The sequence below is a fragment of the Neophocaena asiaeorientalis genome, unplaced genomic scaffold (genome assembly GCF_003031525.2).
Source record: "Neophocaena asiaeorientalis asiaeorientalis breed wild unplaced genomic scaffold, Neophocaena_asiaeorientalis_V1.1 scaffold251, whole genome shotgun sequence".
Lineage (NCBI taxonomy): Eukaryota > Metazoa > Chordata > Mammalia > Artiodactyla > Phocoenidae > Neophocaena > Neophocaena asiaeorientalis.
In genome coordinates, this window is record NW_020173377.1 from 5561131 (window position 1) to 5587329 (window position 26199).

General features: G+C 34.7%; 1 protein-coding gene across 1 annotated transcript in view; it reads right to left on the reverse strand.

The window, feature by feature from the left end:
• Window positions 1-26199, reverse strand: part of DNAH12 (dynein axonemal heavy chain 12) — a 226941-nt gene that overhangs the window by 139565 nt on the left and 61177 nt on the right. The window contains exons 13-18 of the mRNA XM_024746372.1: window positions 20117-20295; window positions 16703-16838; window positions 11131-11256; window positions 9841-9975; window positions 9313-9506; window positions 8061-8304 (exon numbers count right to left, since the gene is read on the reverse strand). Of these exons, the coding sequence (XP_024602140.1) occupies window positions 8061-8304; window positions 9313-9506; window positions 9841-9975; window positions 11131-11256; window positions 16703-16838; window positions 20117-20295 (1014 nt within the window). The remainder of the gene's footprint in view (window positions 1-8060; window positions 8305-9312; window positions 9507-9840; window positions 9976-11130; window positions 11257-16702; window positions 16839-20116; window positions 20296-26199) is intronic.

Below are 26199 nucleotides of genomic sequence, written 5' to 3' on the forward strand. Positions count from 1 at the left end.
AGAGAGAGAGAAAGGACCAGAGAAAATATTTGAAGAGATTATAGTCGAAAACTTCCCTAACATGGTAAAGGAAATAAACACCCAATTCCAGAACGTACAGAGTCCCAGGCAGGATAAACCCAGGAGAAACATGCTGAGACACATAGTAATCAAACTGACAAAAATGAAAGACAAAGAAAAATTATTAAAAACAAAAAGGGAAAAACAACAAATAACATACAAGGGAACTCCCATAAGGTTAAAACCTGATATCTCAGCAGAAACCCTACAAGCCAGAAGGGAGTGGCACGATATATTTAAAGTGATGAAAGGGAAGAACCTCCAACCAAGATTACTATACCCAGCAAGGATCTCATTCAGATTCAACAGAGAAATCAAAAGCTTTACAAACAAGCAAAAGCTAAGGGAATTCAGCACCACCAAACCACCTCTATAACAAATGTTTAAGGAACTTCTCTAAGTGGGAAACACAAAAGAAGCAAAGGACCTACAATAACAAACCCAAAACAACTAAGAAAATGGTAATAGGAAGATACATATCGATAATTACCTTAAATGTGAATGGATTAAATGCTCCAACCAAAACACACAGGCTCGCTGAATGGATACAAAAAAAAAGACCTGTATATATATGCTGTCTACAAGAGACCCCCTTCAGACCTAGGGACACGTACAGACTGAAAGTGAGGGGATGGAAAAAGAAACTCCATGCAAATGGAAATCAAAAGAAATCTGGAGTAGCAATACTCATATCAGATAAAATAGACTTTAAAATAAAGAATGTTACAAGAGACAAGGAAGGACACTATATAATGATCAAGGGAACAATCAAAGAAGAAGACATAGCAATTACAAATATATATGCACCCAACACAGGAGCACCTCAATACAAAAGGCAAATGCTAACACCTATAAAGAGGAAATTGACAGTAACATGATAATAGTGGGGGATTTGAACACCTCACTTACACCAATGGACAGATCACCCAGACAGACAATTAATAAGGAAACAAAGCTTTAAATGACACAATAGGCCAAATAGATTGAATTGATATTTATAGGACATTCCATCCAAAAACAGCAGGTTACACTTTCTTCTCAAGTGCACATGGATCATTCCCCAGGATAGATCACATCTTAGGTCACAAATCAAGCCTTGGTAAATCTAAGAAAACTGAAATCATATCAAGCATCTTTTCTGACCACAACACTATGAGATTAGAAATCAATTGCAGGGGAAAAAATGTAAAAAACACAAACATGTGGAGGTTAAACAATACGTTACTAAATAACCAAGAGATCACTGAAGAAATCAAAGAGGAAATCAAAAAATACCTAGAGACAAATGACAATGAAAACATGATGATCTAAAACCTATGGGATGCAGCAAAAGCAGTTCTAAGAGGGAAGTTTATAGCTATACAAGCCTACCTCAAGAAACAAGAAAAATCTCAAATAAGCAATCTAACCTTACACCTAAGGGAACTAGAGAAAGAAGAACAAACCAACCCAAAGTAAGTTGAATGAAAGAAATCATAAAGATAAGAGAAGAAATAAATGAAATATAAACAAAGAAAACAATAGCAAAGATCAATAAAACAGAAAACTGGGTATTTGAGAAGATAAACAAAATTGATAAACCTTTAGCCAGACTCATCAAGAAAAAGAGGGAGAGGACTCAAATCAATAAAATTAGAAATAAAAAAGGAGAAGTTACAACAGACACCGCAGAAATAGAAAGCATACTAAGAGTCTACTACAAGCAACTCTATGCCAATAAAATGGACAACCTGGAAAAAATGGACAAATTCTTAGACAGATATAACCCTCCAAGACTGAACCAGGAAGAAATAGAAAATATGAACAGACCAATCACAAGTAATGAAATTGAAACTGTCATTAAAAACCTTCCAACAAACAGAAGTCCAGGACCAGATGGCTTCACAGGTGAATTCTATCAAACATTTAGAAAAGAGCTAACACCCATCCTTCTCAAATTCTTCCAAAAAATTGCAGAGGAAGGAACACTCCCAAACTCACTCTACAAGGCCACCATCATCCTGGTACGAAAACCAAAGATACTACAAAAAAAGAAAATTACAGACCAATATCACTGATGAATATAGATGCAAAAATCCTCAACAAAATACTAGCAAACAGAATCCAACAACACATTAAAAGGATCATACACCATGATCAAGTGGGGTTTATCCCAGGTATGCAAGGATTCTTCAATATATGCAAATCAATCAATGTGATAAACCATATTAACAAATTGAAGGAGAAAAACAATATGATCATTTCAATAGATGCAGAAAAAGCTTTTGGCAAAATTCAACACCGATTTATAATAAAAAACCCCAGAAAATAGGCATAGAGGGACCTTACCTCAACATAATAAAGGCCATACACGACAAACCCACAGCCAACATCGTTCTCAATAGTGAAAAACTGAAGAAACCATTTCCTCTAAGATCAGGAACAAGACAAGGTTGTCCACTCTCACAAGTATTCTTCAACATAGTTTTGGAAGTTTTAGCCACAGCAATCAGAGAACAAAAAGAAATAAAAGGAATCCAAATCGGAAAAGATGAAGTAAATGTGTCACTGTTTTCAGATGACATGATACTATACATAGAGAATCCTAAAGATGCTACCAGAAAACTACTAGAGCTAATCAATGTACTTGGTAAAGTAGCAAGATACAAAATTAATGCACAGAAACCTCTTGCATTCCTATACACTAATGATGAAAAATCTGAAAGAGAAGTTCAGGAAACACTCCCATTTACCACTACAAGAAAAAGAATAAAATACCTAGGAATAAACCTACTTATGGAGACAAAAGACCTGTATACAGAAAACTATGACACTGATGAAAGAAATTAAAGATGCTACAAACGATGGAGAGATATACTGTGTTCTTGAACTGGAAAAATCAACATTGTGAAAATGACTATACTACCTAAAGCAATCTACAGATTCAATGCAATCCCTATCAAAATACCAATGGCATTTTTCACAGAACTGGAACAAAAAACTTCACAATTTTTATGGAAACACAGAAGACCTCAAACAGCCAAAGCAATCTTGAGACAGAAAAATGGAGCTGGAGGAATCAGGCTCCCTGACTTTAGATTATACTACAAAGCTACAGTAAACAAGACAGTATGGTACTGGCACAAAAAGAGAAATATAGATCAGTGGAACACGATAGAAAGCCCAGAGATAAACCCACACACATAAGGTCACCTTATCTTTGATAAAGAAGGCAAGAGTATACAATGGAGGAAAGACAGTCTCTTCAATAAGTGGTGCTGGGAAAACTGGACAGCTACATGTAAAAGAATGAAATTAGAACACTACCTAACACCAAACACAAAAATAAACTCCAAATGGATTAAAGACCTAAATGTAAGGCCAGACTATCAAACTCTTAGAGGAAAACATAGGCAGAGCACTCTATGATATAAATCATAGTAAGATCCTTTTAGACCACCTCCTGAGAAATGGAAATAAAAACAAAAATAAACAAATGGTATCTAATGAAACTTAAAAGCTTTTGCACAGCAAAGGAAACCATAAACAAGATGAAAAGACAACCCTCAGAATGGGAGAAAATATTTGCAAATGAAGCAACTTGCAAAGGATTAATCCCCAAAATTTACAAGCAGCTCATGCAGCTCAATATCAAAAAAACAAACGCAACCCAAAAATGGGCAGAAGACCTAAATAGACATTTCTCCAAAGAAGATATACAGATTGCCAACAAACACATGAAAGGATGCTCAACATCACTAATCATTAGAGAAATGCAAATCAAAACTACAATGAGGTATCACCTCACACCCATCAGAAGGGCCACCATCAAAAATTCGACAAACAATAAATGCTGAAGAGAGTATGGAGAAAAGGAACCCTCTTGCACTGTTGGTGCGAATGTAAATTGATACAGCCACTATTTAGAATAGTATGGAGGTTCCTTAAAAAACTCAAAATAGAACTACATATGACCCATCAATCCAACTACTGGGCATATACTCTGAGAAAACCATAATTCAAAAAGAGTCACGTACCACAATATTCACTGCAGCTCTATTTACAATAGCCATCGACATGGAGGCAACTTAAGTGTCCATCGACAGATGAATGGGTAAAGAAGATGTGGCACATATATACAATGGAATATTACTATAAATGAACTGGTTTGCAAGGCAGAAATAGAGACAGAGATGTAGACAACAAATGTATGGACATCAAGAGGGGGGAAGAGAGAGTGGTGGGATGATGGGAGATTGGGATTGACATATATACACTAACATGTATAAAATAGATAAGTAATAAGAACCGGCTATATAATAAAATAAAATAATTTTTAAAAAGAAAGCAAACAACCAACATTACCCAGCAATGACTTTGTTTCCAGTATCATATTATAGAGCACTGTTTCCCCAAATTTGGGGTTTTACAGCAGACGTTAATAAAAATTATTTTAAAACTTGGGGAAAAAGAGGGAGGTGGTATGTCCTTTCAATGCCATATGGGGTACAGGGTCACCTAAGGAAAATTTAACTGTTTAAAGAGTGTATTTTGTTCAACTCACTGTTTACTACTTAAAGTCCCAGACTGAGAAATTACATGTTAATTTGTAGATTTGACCAGTAGAAATGCAAGTAATTTCTGTCTACTAAGAAGGATAATTCCAAATGTTAGAGTTTATTGTCCTGTATGACATTAACCAGCCTTATATCAATACTAGCAACTTTTGCCAACATTCCTTTACTAAATTGTCTATAAATACTCAGCCCCTCAAATGCTCTTTGAACCAGCCTTACCACCTTAGTGGTTCTCCCATTAATTAATAAATAGAATAAAATATTTGACACATGTTCATTTTTATTTTTGTATGACAGTCACGTTTTCATGTTTTTTGTAAATAATAATTAATAAGGTAAATTTTTTTAAATTGGAGAACCATAGACTTAAGTTTACTCTAGTTGCTATATATATATTTTTTTTAATTAATTAATTTATTTTTGGCTGTGTTGGGTCTTTGCTGCTGCGGTGGTACGTGGGCCCCTCACCGCGGTGGCTTCTTTTGTTGCGGAGCATGGGCTCTAGGCAGCAGGCTCAGTATTTGCAGTGCACGGGCCCAGCTGCTCCGCAGCATGTGGGATCCTCCCAGACCAGGGCTAGAACCCACATCCTCCGCACTAGCAGGCGGACTCCCAACCACTGTGCCACCAGGGAAGTCCCTAGTCGCTATATTTTAAACAGATAATGGGATAGGGGTTGGGGCAAAGGTAGAAGCAGGGAGTCCCAACAGGACCTTTTTGTAGAAATAGATGTAAAAGAAGATGGAATTTGGACCAGATTGGTGTCACTGGGAAAAATGAATTTTGAGTTTGCCATGTGTATTGGACATCCAAGGGAAAATTACAAGTAGGAAGTTATAGATATGAATCTTGGGTTTGGAAGAAAGGTCTGGACTGGAGTTAAACATTTGGGAGTTGCTAGCATATAGATGGTATTTAAAGTCATCTATATTTTTGATGAGATTGATGAAATCATCAAGACAGTGAGGGTAGAGAAAGAAAAGGACCAATGACTTAGCCCTAAGACTTTCCAACATTAAGAGGCTAAAAAGAATAAGAAGAGAATAGTAAGGATGGGAATACCCTGACAGTCCAGTGGTTAAGACTCTGTGCTTCCACTGCAGAGGGCATGGGTTCTATCCCTGGTCGGGGAACTAAGATTACACATGCTGCGGCCAAAAAAAAAAAGGAAAGAAAAGAAAAGAAAATAGCAAGGAAAAAATTTAGTGATACTACTAGTGGTATGGGACAATTTGTTTATTTTCCATTTCAAGATGACTTTCAGAGTACATGATGATGCACTGCTATGAAGATAGGAATAATGGATGGTGCTGATAAGAAAGGAAAGGAGGAATATCATTTAGATAAATTAAAAAATGACCAAAGGCGGGCTTCCCTGGTGGCACAGTGGTTGAGAGTCTGTCTGCCGATGCAGGGGACACGGGTTTGTGCCCCGGTCCGGGAAGATCCCACATGCCGCAGAGCGGCTGGGCCCATGAGCCATGGCGGCTGAGCCTGAGCATCTGGAGCCTGTGCTCCGCAACGGGAGAGGCCACAACAGTGAGAGGCCCGCGTACCAGAAAACAAAACAAAACAAAAATGACCAAAGGCTTAAATGTTAACAATAAACTGTAACTAAATCCCTAACTAGGCTGATGAAGAAAAAAGAGAGAAAATTAAAATTATTAATATTTGGAATGAAAAAGGAGTTATCCCTATAGATTCCACCAACATTAAAAGATAATAAATAAATATTATGAGCAACTTTATGGCAATAAATTTAACAACTTTAGAAAATGGAAAAATTCCTTGAAAAATACAATTTACCAAAATTGACACAAAATTAACACAAATCTGAATATCCCTATATCTATTTTAAAAATTAAATCTGTTTTCAAAATCCTTCCCATGAAGCTCCAGGTCAATGGTTTCACTAGTAAACGTTTCTCTAAGATATTTAAGAAAGAGATAATAATAATTTTATACAAAACTCTTTTGGAAAATAGAGATAAAACTTCCCATTTGTTTCATAAGGCCAACATAATCCTGATAGCAAAACCTGACAAAGATATTACAAGAAAAGAAAATTAAGACCAACATCGCTTCTGAACATAATCTCAAAAATCTTCAATAAAATATTAACATACTATTAATATTAACATACAAAGCCTAATCTCCCTATTCCTGTTTCTTACTGACTAGAAATCAGTAAGAAAAAGACCATTAATTCAATTTAAAAAATAGACAAGAAGACCAAATAGTTCACAGGCAAAGAAATACAAAATATTCTTAAATACATTAATTTAGGCTTAACATTTTATGTAATAAGAAAAATGAAATTCTTCTAGCAGATTAACAAACACCCAAGTTTGATGATATTCTGTTGTCAAGGTTGGTGAGAGTACATACTGGTAAAACCCATACAGAAGGTAATTCAACTGTAGATTTTAACCTGGAATTTACTCTTTGGCAATTTACCTTACAGTCACACCTTCACACACAGAAATTTTACACCAATATATAGTATTTATAGGTGTAAAAAAGAATGAAAACACTCTATATACAATAAGAAAAGGTCTCCAAGATAAATTAAAACAAAGGGGGGAAATAATATAAACAGTATGCTATTTTTTTTCAGTATGCTATTTTTATGTAAAAAGATGGAAGGATTAGAATATATATTCACATTGTTATACATGTAAAAAAACTCTGAAGTATACAACAGAAAGTAGTAACATTGATAACCTAATAACAGGTGAGAAACACAGCAAGGAGACCGTTCAGGTATGTCTTTTTATATTTTTAAACCATGAAAATTTATTAAATATTGAAAAAAATTTTAAGTAGTTACTTTAAAAAATTTTTCAGGTAGCTCATAGTATATCTGAGAGTGCTAGACACAGACAGGAACAATGTTGAAAAGCAGAGTTTGCACTCTGAGCATGCCGACAGTGGAAAATTGGCACTACCACTAGAACCACTGCCAGTACTGCCTTGGGAACGTAGATGTATTATTTACTGTCACAAAAACTGTTATTATCCTCTATCTATAAATGAGGTGACTGAGGCATGAGAAGTTAAATATCTTGCACAAGTGGCATATTGCCATTACCAAGTGCAGAATTGTGATATAAAACTAGGTAGTGTGACCCCAAACCTTTCTCAGCTAATTGGTACCCTGGGTTGCTGCCCATAGTATAGGCTAACTTGTTTATTCTAGTAATTTTTTACCCTCTTCAAATCATTGTAACTGGTCATTACAGTCTTTTCTATTTGTTAAGTATTGTTCTATGAAGGGATTGATTTCAATGACATCATCAGGAAAGAATGAAGCATGTATTAATAGGTCAAGTTTTCTGGATTCAGCTTTGGTCTTGCTTTCCAGTTTTTCCATTTCTCTTCACTAGCACTTGATGCAAACAACTCTACCAGGGCTTTTAAAAATGTCATTAAATGTGTTTATACCTTAATAACCTTTATCTGTTCCATTACTGCAGTGCACATAGTAATAGTAGGATTCTCTTTTGGTTCTTCTTCAAGTTTCTCTTCTCCCAGAGATCGTCTTTTTGCTGCCTTTCTTTTTTCTTGTAATTCCTTCTTTTGCTTTGTTTGGAAAAATTTCAGAGTCTTAAAAATTTCTCGGGAAAATTCATCTACTTCAGCTTCCATGCTTTCCCCATTAAGGTCCAAAAACCCTCCATCCATCCACCTGAATTGAAAGAAAAAGTAATATTAAACTCAGAGGGGCTTCCCTCGTGGCGCAGTGGTTAGGAATCTGCCTGCCAATGCAGGGGACACGGGTTTGACCCCTGGTCCAGGAAGATCCCACATGCTGTGGAGCAATTAAGCCTGTGCGCCACAACTACTGAGTCTGTGCTCTAGAGCCCGCAAGCCACAATTACTGAGTCTGTGCTCTAGAGCCCACGAGCCACAACTACTGAAGCCTGCGCGCCTAGAGCCCGTGCTCCACAAGAGAAGCTGCTGCAATGAGAAGCCCGCACATCACAATGAAGAGTAGCCCCCGCTCGCCACAACTAGAAAAACCCTGTGTGCAGCAATGAAGACCCAACACAGTCAAAAATAAACAAACAAATAAATAAATTTATTTTTAAAAAAAGACTAAGGAAGAATGATTAAAAACAGAATTAAAATTAAGTGAAAAAAATAGGATATTTTAATTAAAAAAATATTAAACTCAGAGACTTCTGGTGTGTGAAAAGGCCTTAGAGATTCTTTAGGCTAGGCCCTTCATTTTATAATAGAAACAACTGAGAACAAGAGCAATTAACAGTTTTTCTCAGTCACACAGATAGAATGATGACAGACAATACTAAAACCACAATTTCAGCTATGCTGCAGGTGCAAAAATATGAATCAGACTGTAAACGGACAACTAACAGTATCCAGATGAAATGCTGATTTGACTCCATACTTCTAATTCTTAGTGTCAGATGAATGAGTCAAATGAATTAATTGGATTAAAAAATGAATCAACTCTGGAAAACCCAGGTGAGACTTTAGATATTATATTAGTAAGGCTAGGTGGCGCCTTAGCAACATTTGATGCTTCTCCTATATAATATTTGGTTTCTCTTTCAAATGGACAGATAAATCCTACTTTTAAACACCTAGCCAACAACAACAACAAAAATCAATGTACATTTTATAAATCTCTTTATATCTTTACTTAATTTTTTATTACATTACCAGAAATTACCGTTTTTCTGTTCGTTGCCACTTCAAAACTAAATTAAAAAACTTCTGATAGGGCTCAATGTTAACTTTTAATTTATCCAGTTCAGGATATTTTGTCAGTTCCCATCTGAAAAGTTCCTCTTCTTTATTAATAAATTGAACTGCTTCTTCAGATTCCTGAATACGTTTTTGTAGTTGTCTTACATCTGTCACATACTGAAAGCAAATAATTTTTTATTTCAAGAAATACCCAAGAAATGTTATAAAAATAAAATTATATAATACTGCATAGGCTATGTCCTTGCATTTATATAGCAACTTTAAACATCAACTTCACGACATTACCATGACACAGAGCAAAACGTATGGTTATGTCTAACTTACAAATAGAAAACTAAATCACAAAAAAAGATTACATAATTAGCAGCAGTCCCAGGCCTAAGAGTCAGGACTCTGTTTGCCTTAGTAAGCACAGGTTTTTCTATATTATAGAAACATGTCCTGTATTAATCTACCAGCCTGTCATAGCTACTGTCTATATTTATCAGACCTGCTGCATGTGGTCCAGTTCTGCAAATTCTGCAAACTCTTCCATGCGGCGTGATTCCTTTTCTATTTCCAAAATCAGTTTCTCTCTCTTTTCTATTAGCTCATTTTCTTTTTTATGTTTAGCATTCTCAAGGAGCTTTAAAAGAAAATTATTCATGTTAACTATTTTGTTACAAAGCAAAGAATTATCAAATCAGAAATCCGAATGCTTTATACAGTAACAAAAAACATCAGCGAAGTAAAAATAAAACATTGTACAAAAATAAAACATTGACTGATATAAAAATGAAAAGAATAATAAACCAAAAAACCACACAGAAAAACTTTCCTATATCTCTGAAGTGACTGTAACAATTCTTATTTATTAAATAGATACTTTAACTATTTAACAGATTCTGGGAAAATAATAAAAGCTGCCATATATTGAGCACTTGTTATGTCAAGATTTATTAAACACTCTACCTATATTACCACAAGTATTAGTATCCTCATTTCAGAGGTAAAGAAATTTAAGCATATAGAGGTTAAGAGGCATGTCCAATGTCACAAAATCATAAAAGTCAAAATCTGGATTAGAACTCTGGCTTATCTAACTGAAGTCCATGCTTTTCATTACTACTATACCATTTCACTTCCCAGTTTAGGAGAAACTAGTTTACATTAGGACTTTTTCAAAATCTGAACTATATTCAGTCTTATATAAAATCCTGAATCTGCTACTTCTTCCTGGGAACGTTACTTAACTTCTCTGAAACTCATTTTTCTCATCTGTGAAATGGGGAAAATAGGAGCACCTGGGATTTTTGTGAGTATTAAATGATTTAATAGCACAGAGCTTACAATTATTATTTGTAAATAGTTCTGACTTTTTTAACGTCAGTCCCACTTTTTTTTGTTTTTTTTTTTTTGCGGTACGCGGGCCTCTCACTGTTGTGGCCTCTCCCGTTGCGGAGCACAGGCTCCAGACGTGCAGGCCCAGCGGCCATGGCTCACGGGCCCAGCCGCTCCGCGGCATGTGGGATCCCTGCGGACCGGGGCACGAACCCACGTCCCCTCCATCGGCAGGCAGACTCTCGTCCACTGTGCCACCAGGGAAGCCCTGTCAGTCCCACTCTTTACAACTTTGTGGGTTAAGCCTAAGCCTGCAGGGCCATAAATGTGGCTAACCCCAAAATCATACGGACACATGAAGATAATTTTTAAAGGTAGATGGCAAGTATGTATGAAAATTAAATGAACACTGTGCTTAAAATATCATAATACAAAAATACATATTGAAAAATATATTCACCTCATCATTTTCATCAAAGATGGGATTAATTTTCCAAGGCCACATAAGGACAGCTGAATTTAAAGCTAAGTCTTCTGGAGGAAATAGAAATACATCTAAAAAGTAACTCATCCGGCGTTTGGATTCCTACAGAAGAAACTCCAGATATATTAAACCATATAGAAAATCTAAAGCATTATGAAAAAGAGAACCAATAACAATTTCTAATACTCTCTCAAATTTCAATCTGACTCACATCGTTAACTGATATTTCATATTACCCAAACCACATGGGTATTTCAATAACTGTAGGGTTATTTATTCAGCTTCATACCACACAATTGCAGATTTTTATACCAGAAACAAAGCTTTTTAAAAGTTTTCACTTGCAGTTGACTTAACAGAAAGGTACTCTTGAGTGTCCATGTAGAGGACTGAAAATGATGATGAAATATGCAGCTTTTGTTCAGCAACCTTTTAAATTTTTTTCTTTTAAAAGATTTTACATTTTTTATTCTTATGTATTTAATTTTTGAATCTTTGTTGACAAAGATTTTAGCATCTTTTATTTTGTTTTGCATCTTCAGTGACAGTACCACTTTTTTTGCCTACCATTAGCATATAGCAATTGTCTAGAAAGAGTTTAGGGGTGAATGGCAAAACCAAACCAAACCAAAACAAAAACCTTTAAAACCAATAGATTTACCTGAATAGAGAAGTTGAATATCTTTACCCTTTATAGCTTACATATTTGCTGTATATAATATATATAATATGCAGAATGCATCATATATGTATTATGTTGCATGTAGAAATTAACCTAATAAAATCTGATTCATGTAATCAATTATATTAATAGATTAAAGGAGAAAAGGCATAAGATCACCCCAATAGATGCAAAAAAAAAAAAGATAAAATTCAACATGCATTCACAGTAATGTTTTTCACTTAATTTTTATTGGAGTATAGTTGATTTATAATATTTTGTTAGTTTCTGCTGTACAGCAAAGTGAATCAGTTATACATATACATATATCCACTCCTGTTTAGATCCCATTCCCATATAGGTCATTACAGAGTACTGAGTAGAGTTCCCTGTGCTATACAGTAGGTTCTTACTAGTTATCTATTTTATATATAGTAGTGTGCATATGTCAATCCCAATCTCCCAATGCATCCTCCCCATCCTCCCATAGAAGAGAATTTACTAATCTCATAAGGGAACCTATAAAAAACCTATAGCAAATTTCATACTTAATAGTGAAATCTTGAAGCCTTTCCCTTTGAGATTCGGATCAAGATGACTTCTATTCAACATTGTACTAAAGATCCTAACCAGTCCATTGTAGCAAAGAAAATAAAGTTTTGGAAATATGTAATGTTTGATAAAACCAAAACTTTCATTAACTACTAGTTATAAAATAGTATATGTAGACATTCCAAAAGAATCTTCGGATAAACTGTTAAAATTAAAAAGAGAAAAAAAACATATAAATTTTAAAGTTAAGATATTTAAATAAAAAATTTTTAATTAAGAAAAAATTTAGTGATAGCTATTACTTTGCATATAAAAATAAATTTTATATTATATTATAGTCAAAGTATAAAATAAATATCCATAAGTTCATATAAATAAATGACTGAATAAATTAAAAAGCAGCGGAGAAGAAACAAGTCTCCTATGCAGAATAATTCCAAATAAATAATGTAGCTACCCTACTGTAAAGGAGGAAAGCACAACTCCCGGTTCTTAAGTGTGGATGCATACAGTGACTTCCTTCCAAAGGAGACAGTATGGAAAGGGGGAGAAAAGAGTGGAGAAACATGATAAACACTACTTCTGCCTGGTGATCAAGCTCAACATTAAATGCCATGTTGATAATATGTATCCTTGACATGATGTGATGAAAATGGCACTTTTCCTTTGTGATTCTCCTCCAAAAAACCGACTACCCTGTTCTAATCATGAGAAAAATAGCAGACAAATTCCTACTTCTCAAAACTATCAAGAACATCAAAAGCAAGGAAAACCTAAGAAACTCTCAGAGCCAAGAGAAGCCTAAGGATACATGACAACTAGATACAATGTGGTATCTCAGATGAGTTCCTGAGATAGAAAAAGGGCTTTCAGTAAAAACTAAGGAAATCTGAATAAACTATGGACTTTAGTTAATAATATATCAATATTGGTTTAATAATTATAACAAATGTACCATATTAGTGTAAGATGTTAATAATGAGAAAATTGAGTGTGTGAGGATGTGTGTGTAATATGGGAACTCTCTGTACTATCTACTAGGTTTTTTTTGTAAATCTAAAACTATTTTTTTAAGGTCTATTAATATAAGTTAATTGTATTTTTGTATTCAAGTAACTAAGATAAGATGAAAAATTTAAGATATAATTTAATATAACATTAAAAGATATCAAGTACCTGAAAATATAACTAACAAAAGATGTGCACGACCTCTACAGAGAAAATTATAAAATATTAAGAGATGTTAAAGAAGAGGTAAATGAATAAATGATATATCATGAACTGGAAGACTCCACAGTGTATGTACTGATGCTCTCCATCTATTTAATGCATTTCTAATCAAAATTCCAACAGATTTTTGCAGAATGTGAAAAACTGATTCTAAAATTTATATTGGAAAGATGTTAATTCTCTACGTTTATTATCAATTTTATGCAATCTCAATGAAAATCCCAAAATATTATTTTATGGGCTGTGATCATCTAATTCTAAAATTTATATGAAAATACTAATAGCCAAGAACAAACAAGAAACTTGATGAAGAATAGAGTGGGAGGACATGCTCTACCGGGAATCAAGAATTATTATTGCTATTACAATTAAGCTGTTGTAATTAAGTCAGTGTGGTATTGATACAAGGATAGACAAAAGGCCAATAAAACAGAATAGAATGTCTTAAAACAGATCTGCACATATAGGGACACTTGATATATAATAGAGATGGCACTGCAGAGCAGTAGGAAAAGTATAGTCTCTTCAATAAATATGTAACTGCTCATGCATATGAAAAAGTAATTAAATAGGACCTCACATCATTCACAGAAATAAAATCCAGGAAGACTGAAAATCTGAACCTGAAAGGCAAAACTAAACAGCTTCCAGAAAAGGACATAAGAAAAAAATCTTGATGACCCTGGGTAGAAAAGGATTTCTTAAACAAGATACAGAAAGCACTAGCTGTAAAAAGAAAAAAAAAAAAATTTGCTCCACTTGACTACATTAAAATTAAGAACTTCCAGTCATCAAAACACCATTAAAAACTGAAATAAATTACAGAGTGAAGGAAAGGATATTTATCAATAATATATTCAAAACTACTACACTGAACTATACACTTAAAAATGGTTAAGATGGGGCTTCTCTGGTGGCGCAGTAGTTGAGAGTCCGCCTGCCGATGCAGGGGACACGGGTTCGTGCCCCGGTCTGGGAAGATCCCACATGCCGCGGAGTGGCTGGGCTCCTGAGCCATGGCCAGTAAGCCTGCGCGTCCGGAGCCTGTGCTCCGCAGCGGGAGAGGCCACAACAGTAGGAGGCCCGCGTAACCCCCCCTCAAAAAAAAAAAGGTAAAGATGGTAAACTTTATGTTATGTATATCTTATCACAATTTTTTAAAAAACTACTATAAATCAATTAGAAAAGGACACACAACCCAAAAGAAAAATAGGTAAAAGACATGTACTGGAGTGAAATACTACACAGCCATAAAAAAGAATGAAATTTTCCCATTTGTAACAATATGGGTGGACTTGGAGGGTATTATGCTAAGTGAAATAGAGAGAAAGAAAGCCAGATAGAGAAAGAAAAATACTGAATGATATCACTTATATGTGGAATCTAAAAAATACAACAAACTAGTGAATATAACAAAAAAAGGAACAGATTCACAGATTTAGAGAACAAACCAGTGGTTACCAGTGGAGAGGGGGAAGGGGGAGAGGCATTATAGGGGTATGGGATTAAGAGGTATAAACTATTATGCATAAAATAAGCCACAAGGATATATTGTACAACACAGGAAATAGAGCCAATATTTTATAATAACTATAAATGGAACATAACCTTTAAAAATTGCACATCACTATATTGTACACCTGTAACTTATATAATATTGTACATCAAGTATACTTCAATTTTAAATATAAATAAATAAATAAAAATTTAAAAATAAAATTTTCTTTTAATTAAAAAAAAAATACTAGTATTTCACAAAAGAGGAGCTCCAAATGGTCAATAAGCATACGAAAAGTGTTCAGTTCATTTTTTTTCAGGAAAATGCAAATTAAAAATACAGTAACCTCCACCCAACAGACTGGCAAAATTTTAAATATCTCACAATAGCAGGTATGGGTAAGGATATAAAACAACAGGACTCTTAAACACTGCTGATAGGAGTATAAAATTGGAACTACTTTAGAAAAGAGTTTTGCCTTAGCTAGTAAAGGTGAAAATAAGTATATCTTATAACACCTGGAAGAAATGCATGAATATATGCACCAGCGTACACATACAGAAATGTTCCCAGAAGCATTGCTTTTAGTAGCAAAAGTAGAAACAACCCAACTATCCAGAACAGTAAAATTAAAATAATAAATTATTCTATGGTTATATAATATGAGTACCAGACATCAATGAAAATAAATGAAAGTTAAGGAACAATGACATTACTAACATAATGTTGACAAGACACAAAAGAATAGAAATACTATGATTCTATTTATATAAAGATCAAAATGAAACAAAAAGTAGCTATATTGATTAGGAATGCATATTTAGATGGTAAAACTACAAAGAAGAGCAGGAAATGACTACTATAAAAGTCAGGATAGTGTTCACATCCAGAAAAAGACAGGAGATTGTAATGGGCTTCTAGGGTGTTGACAAGCTTCTATTTCTTTCCCTGGATGATAATTACTGGATGTTTACTTTATAACATTTTAAATTGTACAATTTATTTTTTATGCAATTTTTGGTGTGTATTGTATTTTATTTTATTTTATTTTTTCCCTTTCAGCCATGCCGTGCGGCATGTGACATCTTAGTTCCCCGACCAGGGATCAAACCCATGCCCCCTGCGGTGGAAGCACGGCATCTTAACCACTGGATCGCCAGGGAAGTCCCTATATTTCACATTTTTAAACAAAAGTTAGAGTACAATATAGGTGAATAGGTATATAACCTTGTGGTGGGGCAAGTATAAGCATATGTACTACTAAATGTAGAAACTATAAAAGAAAAAAATTTTTTAAACCTTTGTTAAGGATGCACACATGGTGGAACTAAAGAAAAATAAAGAAGATTACTGTAGAAACCAAGTTGACACCTCTAGGAGGTAAAGGAAGGGAAGGAGTTATGGTCAGATAGTCATACGCAGAGGGTTTCTAGGGTGCTGGCAATATCCTATTTCTTGACCTTGGTGGTGGCAACATAGGTGTTCACTTTATAACTTTGTTTTTTTTATATAACTTTGTTTAACTATATGTTTTATACACTTCCAATGTTTATCATATTTCACAATGAAAAAAATATTTTAAAATATGTAAATTTAAAAATTCTTACCTTGATCCGTGAAACCAACTCATTAATTCTTACAGTCCGGGCTTTTTCTACATAAGATATGAGCTCCATCATCTCTTCTGTTGTCTCAGGGACTTTTAATGCATGCTCTTTAATTGCTTCAAATTCACTGCAAATACTGACATAATACCCTGCTTTATTATAGTTAAAGTAATTAATGCTCTATCACACTAAATAAATTTTATTATGATTACTATAAAATAGGAACTGTGATCTTAAAAAAATTGGCTAATTCACTAATATATCTTAAAATATTTAAGCATAACTTATCTGATATAACTCAGGATACATCATACATCTATAAAATCTATAAAATTAAGGTAACATTTTCTGTGTGACATAGAGCATGCTTTGGATCAAGCAGCCCTACGTCTAAATCCTGCCTCAGCTGCTACTAGCTTTGAGAACTTATGTAAATCTCATAGGTTTAGCTTCCGTATTTGTAAAATGAAGTCATTAACATTCATCTTGCAGGATTGTTGTAATACAATAATGAATAATGAATGTAAAAGAGCCTAGCACACAGTACACTCTCAATTACTGGTAACTATAACTATAATTTTTAGTATAATCATCAGCTTAATTATTATTATTATTAGTGTCCCTTGTGAAATGCGGTAAGTAAAAAGATCAAACCTCTGTATACATTTAAAAATCTATGATTCTTTCAGAATATATATGTATGTAAGTATGAACCTAGATACCCTAGAGCCATTATTCAACTAAAGGTATATTTCATAGAATTTTTTTCCTTGTACTTGGCAGTATCAGTACTGTCATGCCATTATTAGAAATATCAGAAAAAACCCTTGCAAAAACAAAGTACAAAAGAGGTAAGTGATTTTAAAAATAAATTTTAGTTCATGCAGGTATTTCATTTATATTATGTGAGTAATTATACTTATTCATTCATCTAATAAATAATTGAGTACCTACAATGTGCTAAGCAAAGTTCTAAGCACTGGAGATATAACAGCAAATAGATAAGTCCCTACCATCATAAAGCTTACATTCAAGTTGATGAGAGAGACAAGAGCACATAAATATATAACACAATGTTAAGTAGTAAAAAGTGCCATGAAGAAAAAAAAAAAAAGCAAAGTAAAGGGATAAAGAATGATGGAGTATAGAGAAGGGGCCAGTATTTTATATAAAGTGGCCAGGAAATATCTCTCTAGAGAGGTGATATTCAAGATGAGAGAAGGAAAAAATGAGTCATTCAAATATCAGGAAAAAAGCTCCCAAGGAAGAAAAAATAGCAAGGATTAAAGCCTGAGGTAGCAATAAGCTTCGCATAGTTTAGGAATGGCAAGCAGGGCAGTGTGAATACAAAAGCATAGTTTAGGAATGGCAAGCAGGGCAGTGTGAATACAAAGGAGAGGACATAACATGAAATTGTAGAGATAAGCAGGAATCAGATAATGTAGGGCTTGACAGTTAATTCTTGATTATCAAAATTTTAGGAGGATGCATTAATGTCGATAATGCAAAAAAGACAGATGATTCTACTGTGGGTGCTTTCTTCTTACTAGAGCAGAATCTGAGTCCCTTGTGGAGTAACATTATAGCAAAAGAAAAGGAGGCCGGAATTCCCTGGCGGTCCAGTAGTTAGGACTCCGTGCTTCAACTGCGGGGGCATGGGTTCGATCCCTGGTCGGGGAACTAAGATCCCACATGCCGCGTGGCATGGCCAAAAACAAAAGCAAAAACAAAAGAAAGAAAAGAAAAGAAAAGGAGGCAAACAAGATTACTGAGGGCAAGGTGGCCCAAGCAGATACTAAACCAAACTATGAAGTAAGAAAATTGTTCTTTAATAATTATTAATTTATTTAATAAATTGTGCTTAACATAGTGGCACATATTTCCTCCTTTTGATGTTACCTATCTCAAGTATGGAACTTAAACCGGAAAGAATCGAAGAATGAATGAGGCAGAGGAAAATGGACTTTTCAGCTGTTCTTATGTCATGGGTTTATAATAAGACAGTTATTTTGTTGAAAGAATTTTCCAGAAAAGTGACAGATATTACAAAAATAAATACCAAAAAAGTCATGTCAAACATAAAAATTTTTTAAATTAACTATGGTATTGTCACTGCTCTTACTCAACGGGATTGTTAGAAATGAAGAGTCTAATACTTTACCATCTTCAACATCTTTTTGTAGTATAATTTTGTACAAAGTACAGCTGACCAATACTTAACTTTCTGAGAGTCATATATTTTTTATTCATTTAAAAATATTTATTGATGTGATAGCTCCCTTTATTGGGTGCCTATTCTATGCCAAGCATGGTGCTAGATACTTTACAAATGTTATCTGTGATCCTAACATTAGTCCTGCAAGGAAGGTATTATTTTTCATAGTTGGCACTGCAGGAAATTGAGGCTTAGGGAAATTAAGTAACTTGCCTAGAGTCACAGAACTAGTTCATGGCAGAGACAGGATTCAAATCCAGGTCTCTCTGATTCCAAGGCACATAATTCTCTTACATTGCTTCTGGGAAAATAAACATAATGGCTAACATTTCTTGAGTACTATGTTCCAGGCACTGTGCTAGGTGATTTATATAAATATTAGTTTTAATCCTTATAGAAGTTGCAAACTAAAAGTCCTCTGGAGCCAGACAGGTAACAAATAAGTTAAATTATTTAGAGGATCAGTTGCTTGAGCACTGGATGAACAAACCAGAGGCCATTCTCCCTGTCAATGGGAAAGTTTCATCTCAACTCTACCACTATAGGCCTAATGTGGCATGGTCTTCCCACTTTTTCAAGAAAAGTAAGAGATCTGGAGAGAGAGAGAGAGAGAGAGAGAGAGTGTATGTGTGTGTGTGTGTGTGTGTGTGTGTGTGTGTGAAAACTCCTAATTTTGAAATGTTGATAGCAAATTCAAAATTAGTTTAAACAAAATAAAAAACAATGTGAGACAAATAAAACACATTTGCATGACACATTCAGCTAGTAGGCCACTAGTTCATGAATCCAATCTATAGCCACCCTGCCAACTAGGTATTACTATCTCCATTTTACAGATGCAAAAAATAAACTAGGTGACACAATAAGTCAATATCATGGTCAGGAATGATCCCAGATCTTCCCAATATCACTGAAAGTCTATGGTTTTTTCATTACCATGCAACCTGCATCCAAAAGCTGATGTATGTCAATTTCTTTTTTTAAAAAAATCCTGGGTTGCCTCAAAACTAGTCTCAAACAGTATCAAACAAAAAGAAACCAAACCAATAAGACTATAACAAAACCCTCTTAGGAAGTAGCTATGGAGAAAAACTTGCAAGTACTTATATTTTAATCTTTTATTTTTAAACAAGAATTGTTACTAGCAAACTATTTCTTTTAGCCCTATAATTCTGAGTTTGGCAACTAATTCTACTTACCTTTCATTTTCTTTCCTATGTTTTGAAGCTATGTCATTTAGTAATATGTTTGCAAAGGCTTTTGCTTTGTTTGTTAGGCCTGTCTTCAAACCTTCACAATCCAAACGGACCATAGGAAAATGAGCCCACTGAGGCAAAAGCATTATTTCTGAAGCAAGACTGAAAAATTTTCCTACAAACTTAAAAAAAAGGATTTAAAACAAAAATGCTTAGAATTTTTAAATTCAGCTGTGATTTTATAGTACAGTATTATGGTGAAATTCTTAATTATATGATATAAATGTAAATTCATTTCTTTTTGTTAAGTGACTAATATATTTTCCATTATCGCATGAATCTTTTTTCACCTGTCCTTTCATTAAGGAATTGACAAATCTACCAGTAAATATCCAATACGATGACATTTATAGCATCAATATCTGGACATGACACAAGGTGAAATTTCCCTCAGTAACTATTTAAAAAATTGTCATCAAAGCCAACTCATCTCTTGGTTTAAAAACAAACCTGTATCATGTGACAATTTGTGTAGCTGACTAATATCAATACTTGCTTGTGCCATTACTGAGGCCTCACTGAAAATCCTAATTCAATCTTCAGGAAAATAAATAAAAGAAATTTTTTGGTTTGGTCAAAATAATCCAGGAGAGAAACATTGTGCCCTGCTGTTACTAACATTCCAAGATATTGGAATTTATACAAATTCCTAATACCCAGACACTGGGATAATTTTTTTAAATTGAGCAAAGTAGTATGGAATAAAACGTGGCAAGCTATGTTGTGATAAGTTTTATGGAAAGTGAAACATATCTACCAACTTTGGGTAACTTTGACTTAATTTCACAATCCATTTTTTTTTTTTTTTTTTAATTTTTTGGCCATGTCACATGGCATGTGGGATCTTAGTTCCCTGACCAGGGATTGAACCCACACACCTTGCACTGGAAGCAGGAGTCTTAACCACTGGACCATCAGGGAAGTCCCTCACAATCCATCTTTAATGTTGCCTCTACCTTCCTCCTCACCTCATCTCCACCCTCCACCAAAAGGCCTCACATTCCTTTTATTCTTCCTTAAGGAGACTTTTTCTTCATTTCCCTCTCTCTCAAATCTACCCTATTTTTATAGTCTCCAGTATTTAGTGGTTTGGGCTTAAAATTTTCAGTGTTTAAAGGAAATGAGGATATTAATTAGTTAGTTTAAAGATACTCAGTAGTCTTGGGTTTTGGTTAAAAATATACCAAATAGAGAGTTGATAGAGCTGATGGCACCTGAGAAGGGAGAAAAGATGTTTTCTCATTCTCAAAGGCCATCATCCAGTTTTTCATGGATGTAATTAACAGATATGGAAAATAAAATGGGCTGAATCAAAGAAAACATGGCAACTGGAAACAACACAAATGTCCATTTACAGTAGAATTGATGGCATATTCATATATTGGAGTGCTATGCTATAATAAACTAGGACTATATGCAAAATATGGATGAATTTCATAATGATGAAAGAATAAAAACACAAAAAATACATGTAATATGATATCTTTCATATAAACTTACCATGGGCAAAACTAAACTATATTATTTAAGAATGCATACATAGGTGGTAACTATAAAGAACAGCAAGAAATGTCAGGATAATAGTTCCCAATAAAGAACAGGGAAGTTTAGGGTTGGAAAGAGGCACATGGGTGGCTTCTGGAATACTGCAAAATTCTAACTCTTAATCTAGGTAGTTATTAAGTTATAATTACCTATAAATCGGTACATATATGCTTTACATGATTTTTGTATTATATTACACTTTTTAATGGAATATTTTAAACGTACAAAAGTAGGTAAAATGTACCCATTTTCCAGCTTCAACCATTACGAACTCATGGCCAATCTTGTTTTCTCTATACCTCTAACCAATCCCCTTCTGTTTTATTTTTACAAAAATCCCAAGCACCATATCATTTCCTCTACATATATGTGTAGTTCATAATTTTTTATTCCTCCCAAATAGGCATACTATTCACAACTATAGTATGTCATAATTGACAAAAAGTCCAGGGGTAGATCACTAAACCTAAAAGTAAATTTTTATATACTTACGTAAACCATCCAGAAATTATGAAATTCTATAAAATTTCACAGCAAAATACTAGGCCGAAGAAGACAGTCACTGTGAAACCCAATGAAACATGTTCCCAGCCTAGAGATTTAGGGTTTCCAGATGCTAAAAGTTATGGCCAGGATCAAAAAATTTAGCTGTTAGCTCAAAGAATATTTATTGTGCCTATTCTCTGAAGAACATTGTATTGAGAAATATGGTAAAATACAAATGAAAGAGAATATACCATCACTGATTTTATGAAAGTAATAATGCATTTATGAATCTATTATGTATTTTTATAAACACACAAAAACCAAATAAGGTATAAAGTATGCAAATTAGAAAAAACATACAATCATCTCATAGATACAGAAAAAGCATTTAATGAGACTGGTTTAAGATGGCAGAGTAGAAGGACATGCTCTCACTCCCTCTTGCAAGAACACCAGAATCACAACTAACTGCTGAACAATCATCAATAGGAAAACACTGGAACTCACCAAAAAAGATGCCCCACATCCAAAGACAAAGGAGAAGCCACAGTAAGAAAGTAGGAGGGGCGCAATCACAATAAAATCAAATCCCATAACCTCTGGGTGGGTGACTCACAAACTGGAGAACAATTATACCACAGAAGTCCACCCACTGGAATGGAGGGTCTGAGCCCCACGTCAGGCTTCCCAACCTAGGGGTCTGGCAACGGGAGGAGGAATTCCTAGAGAATCAGGCTTTGAAGGCTAGTGGGATTTGATTGCAGGACTTTGACAGGACTGGGGGAAACAGAGACTCCACTCTTGGAGTGAACACACAAAATACTGTGTGCATCAGGACCCCGGGGAAGGATCAGTGACCCCATAGGAGACTGAACAAGACCTACCTGCTAGTGTTGGAGGGTGTCCTGCAGAGGCGGGGGGTGGCTGTGTCTCACCGTGAGGACAAGGACACTGGCAGCAAAAGTTCTGGGAAGCACTCCTTGGCAAGAGCCCTCCCAGAGTCTGCCATTAGCCCCACAAAAGAGCCTGGGTAGGCTCCAGTGTTGGGTCACCTCAGGCCAAACAACCAACAGGGAGGGAAGCCAGCCCCAACCATCAGCAGACAAGCAGATTAAAGTTTTACTGAGCTCTGTCCACCAGACCAACAGCCAGCTCTACCCACCACCAGCCCCTCCCATCAGAAAACTTGCACAAGCCTCTTAGACAGCCTCATCCACCAGAAGGCAGACAGTAGAAGCAAGAAGAACTACAATCCTGCAGGCTGTGGAACAGAAGCCACATTCACAGAAAGATAGACAAGATGAAAAGGCAGAGGGCTATGTACCAGATGAAGGAACAAGATAAAACCCCAGAAAAACAACTAAATGAAGTGGAGATAGGCAACCTTCTAGAAAAAGAATTCAGAATAATGATAGTGAAGAAGATCCAGGACCTCAGAAAAAGAATGGAGGCAAAGATTGAGAAGATGCAAGAAATGTTTAACAAAGATCTAGAAGAATTAAAGAATGAGCAAACAGAGATGAACAATACAATAACTGAAATAAAAACTACACTAGAAGGAATCAATAGCAGAATAACTGAGGCAGAAAAACAGATAAGTGACCTGGAAGACAGAATGGTGGAATTCACTGCTGCGTAACAGAATAAAGAAAAAAGAATGAAAAGAAATGAAGACAGCCTAAGAGACCTCTGGGACAACATTAAACACAACAACATTCGTATTATAGGGGTCCCAGAAGAAGACAGAGAGAAAGGACCCCAGAAAATATTTCAAGAGGTTATAGTCAAAAACTTCCCTAACATGGGAAAGAAAATAGCCACCCAAGTCCAGCAAGGGCAGAGAGTCCCACACAGGATAAACTAAAAGAGAAACATGCCAAGACACATAGTAATCAAACTGGAAAAATTAAAGACAAAGAAAAATCATTGAAAGCAGCAAGGGAAAGATGACAAATAACATACAAGGGAAATCCCACAAGTTTAACAGCTGATTTCTCAGCAGAAATTCTACAGGCCAGAAGGGAGTGGCAGGACATATTTAAAGTGATAAAAGGGAAGAACCTACAACCAAGATTACTGTACCCAGCAAGGATCTCATTCAGATTCAACAGAGAAAAATCAAAAGCTTTACAGACAAGCAAAAGCTAAGAGAATTCAGCACCACCAACAGCTCTACAAAAAATGTTAAAGGAACGTCTCTAAGTGGAAAACACAAAAGAAGAAAACGACCTACAAAAACAAACCCAAAACACTTAAGAAAATGGTAATAGTAACATACATGTCGATAATTACCTTAAATGTGAATGGATTAAATGCTCCAACCAAAAGACACAGGCTTGCTGATGGAAACAAAAACAAGACCCATATATATGCTGTCTACAAGAGACCCACTTCAGACCTAGGGACACATACAGACTGAAAGTGAGGGGATAGAAAAATATATTCCAAGCAAATGGAAATCAAAAGAAAGCTGGAGTAGCAATACTCATATCAGATAAAATAGACTTTAAAATAAAGAATGTTACAAGAAACAAGGAAGGACACTACATAATGATCAAGGGATCAATCCAAGAAGGAGATATAACAATTATAAATATATATGCACCCAATATAGGATCACCTCAATACATAAGGCAACTGCTAAGAACTATAAAAGAGGAAATCGACAGTAACACAGTAAGAGTGGGGGACTTTAACACCTCACTTACAACAATGGAGAGATAATCCAGACAGAAAATTAATAAGGAAACACAAGCTTTTAAATGACACAATAGACCAGATAGATTTAGTTGATATTTATAGGACATTCTATCCAAAAACAGCAGATTACACTTTCTTCTCAAGTGCGCATGAAATATTCTCCGGGATAGATCACATCTTGGGTCACAAATCAAGCTTCAGTAAATTTAAGAAAACTGAAATCATACCAAGCATCTTTTCTGACCACAAAGCTAAGAAATTAGAAATCAATTACAGGGAAAAAAAGGTAAAAACACAGAAACATGGAGGCCAAATAATACATTACTAAATAACCAAGAGATCACTGAAGAAATCAAAGAGGAAATCAAAAAATACCTAGAGACAATGACAATGAAAACACAACGATCCAAAACCTATGGGATGCAGCAAACGCAGTTCTAAAAGGGAAGTTTATAGTTATACACCCTGCCTCAAGAAACAAGAAAAATCTCAAATAAGCAATGTAACCTTACACCTAAAGGAACTAGAAAAAGAAGAACAAATAAAACCCAAAGTTAGCAGAAGGAAAGAAATCATAAAGATCAGAGCAGAAATAAATGAAATAGAAATAAAGAAAACAATAGCAAAGATCAATAAAACAAAAAACTGGGTATTTGAGAAGATAAACAAAATTGATAAACCTTTAGCCAGACTCATCAAGAAAAAGAGGGAGAGGAATCAAATCAATAAAATTAGAAATGAAAAAGGAGAAGTTATAATAGACACCACATAAATACAAAGCATCCTAAGAGACTACTACAAGCAACTCTATGCCAATAAAATGGACAACCTAGAAGAAATGGACAAATTCCTAGAAAGGTATAACCCTCCAAGACTGAACCAGGAATAAAGAGAAAATATGAACAGACCAATCACAAGTAATGAAATTGAAACTGTAATTAAAAATCTTCCAACAAACAAAAGTCCAGGACCAGATGGCTTCACAGGTGAATTCTATCGAACATTTAGAGAAGACCTAACACATATCCTTCTCAAACTCTTCCAAAAAGCTGCAGAGGAAGGATCACCTCAATCTCATTCTATGAGGCCACCATCACCCTGATACCAAAACCAGACAAAGATACTACAAAAAAAGAAAATTACAGACCAATATCACTGATGAATATAGATGCAAAAATCCTCAACAAAATACTAGCAAACAGAATCCAGCAACACATTAAAAGGATCATACACCATGATCAAGTGGGGTTTATCCCACGGATGCAAGGATTCTTCAATATATGCAAATCAATCAA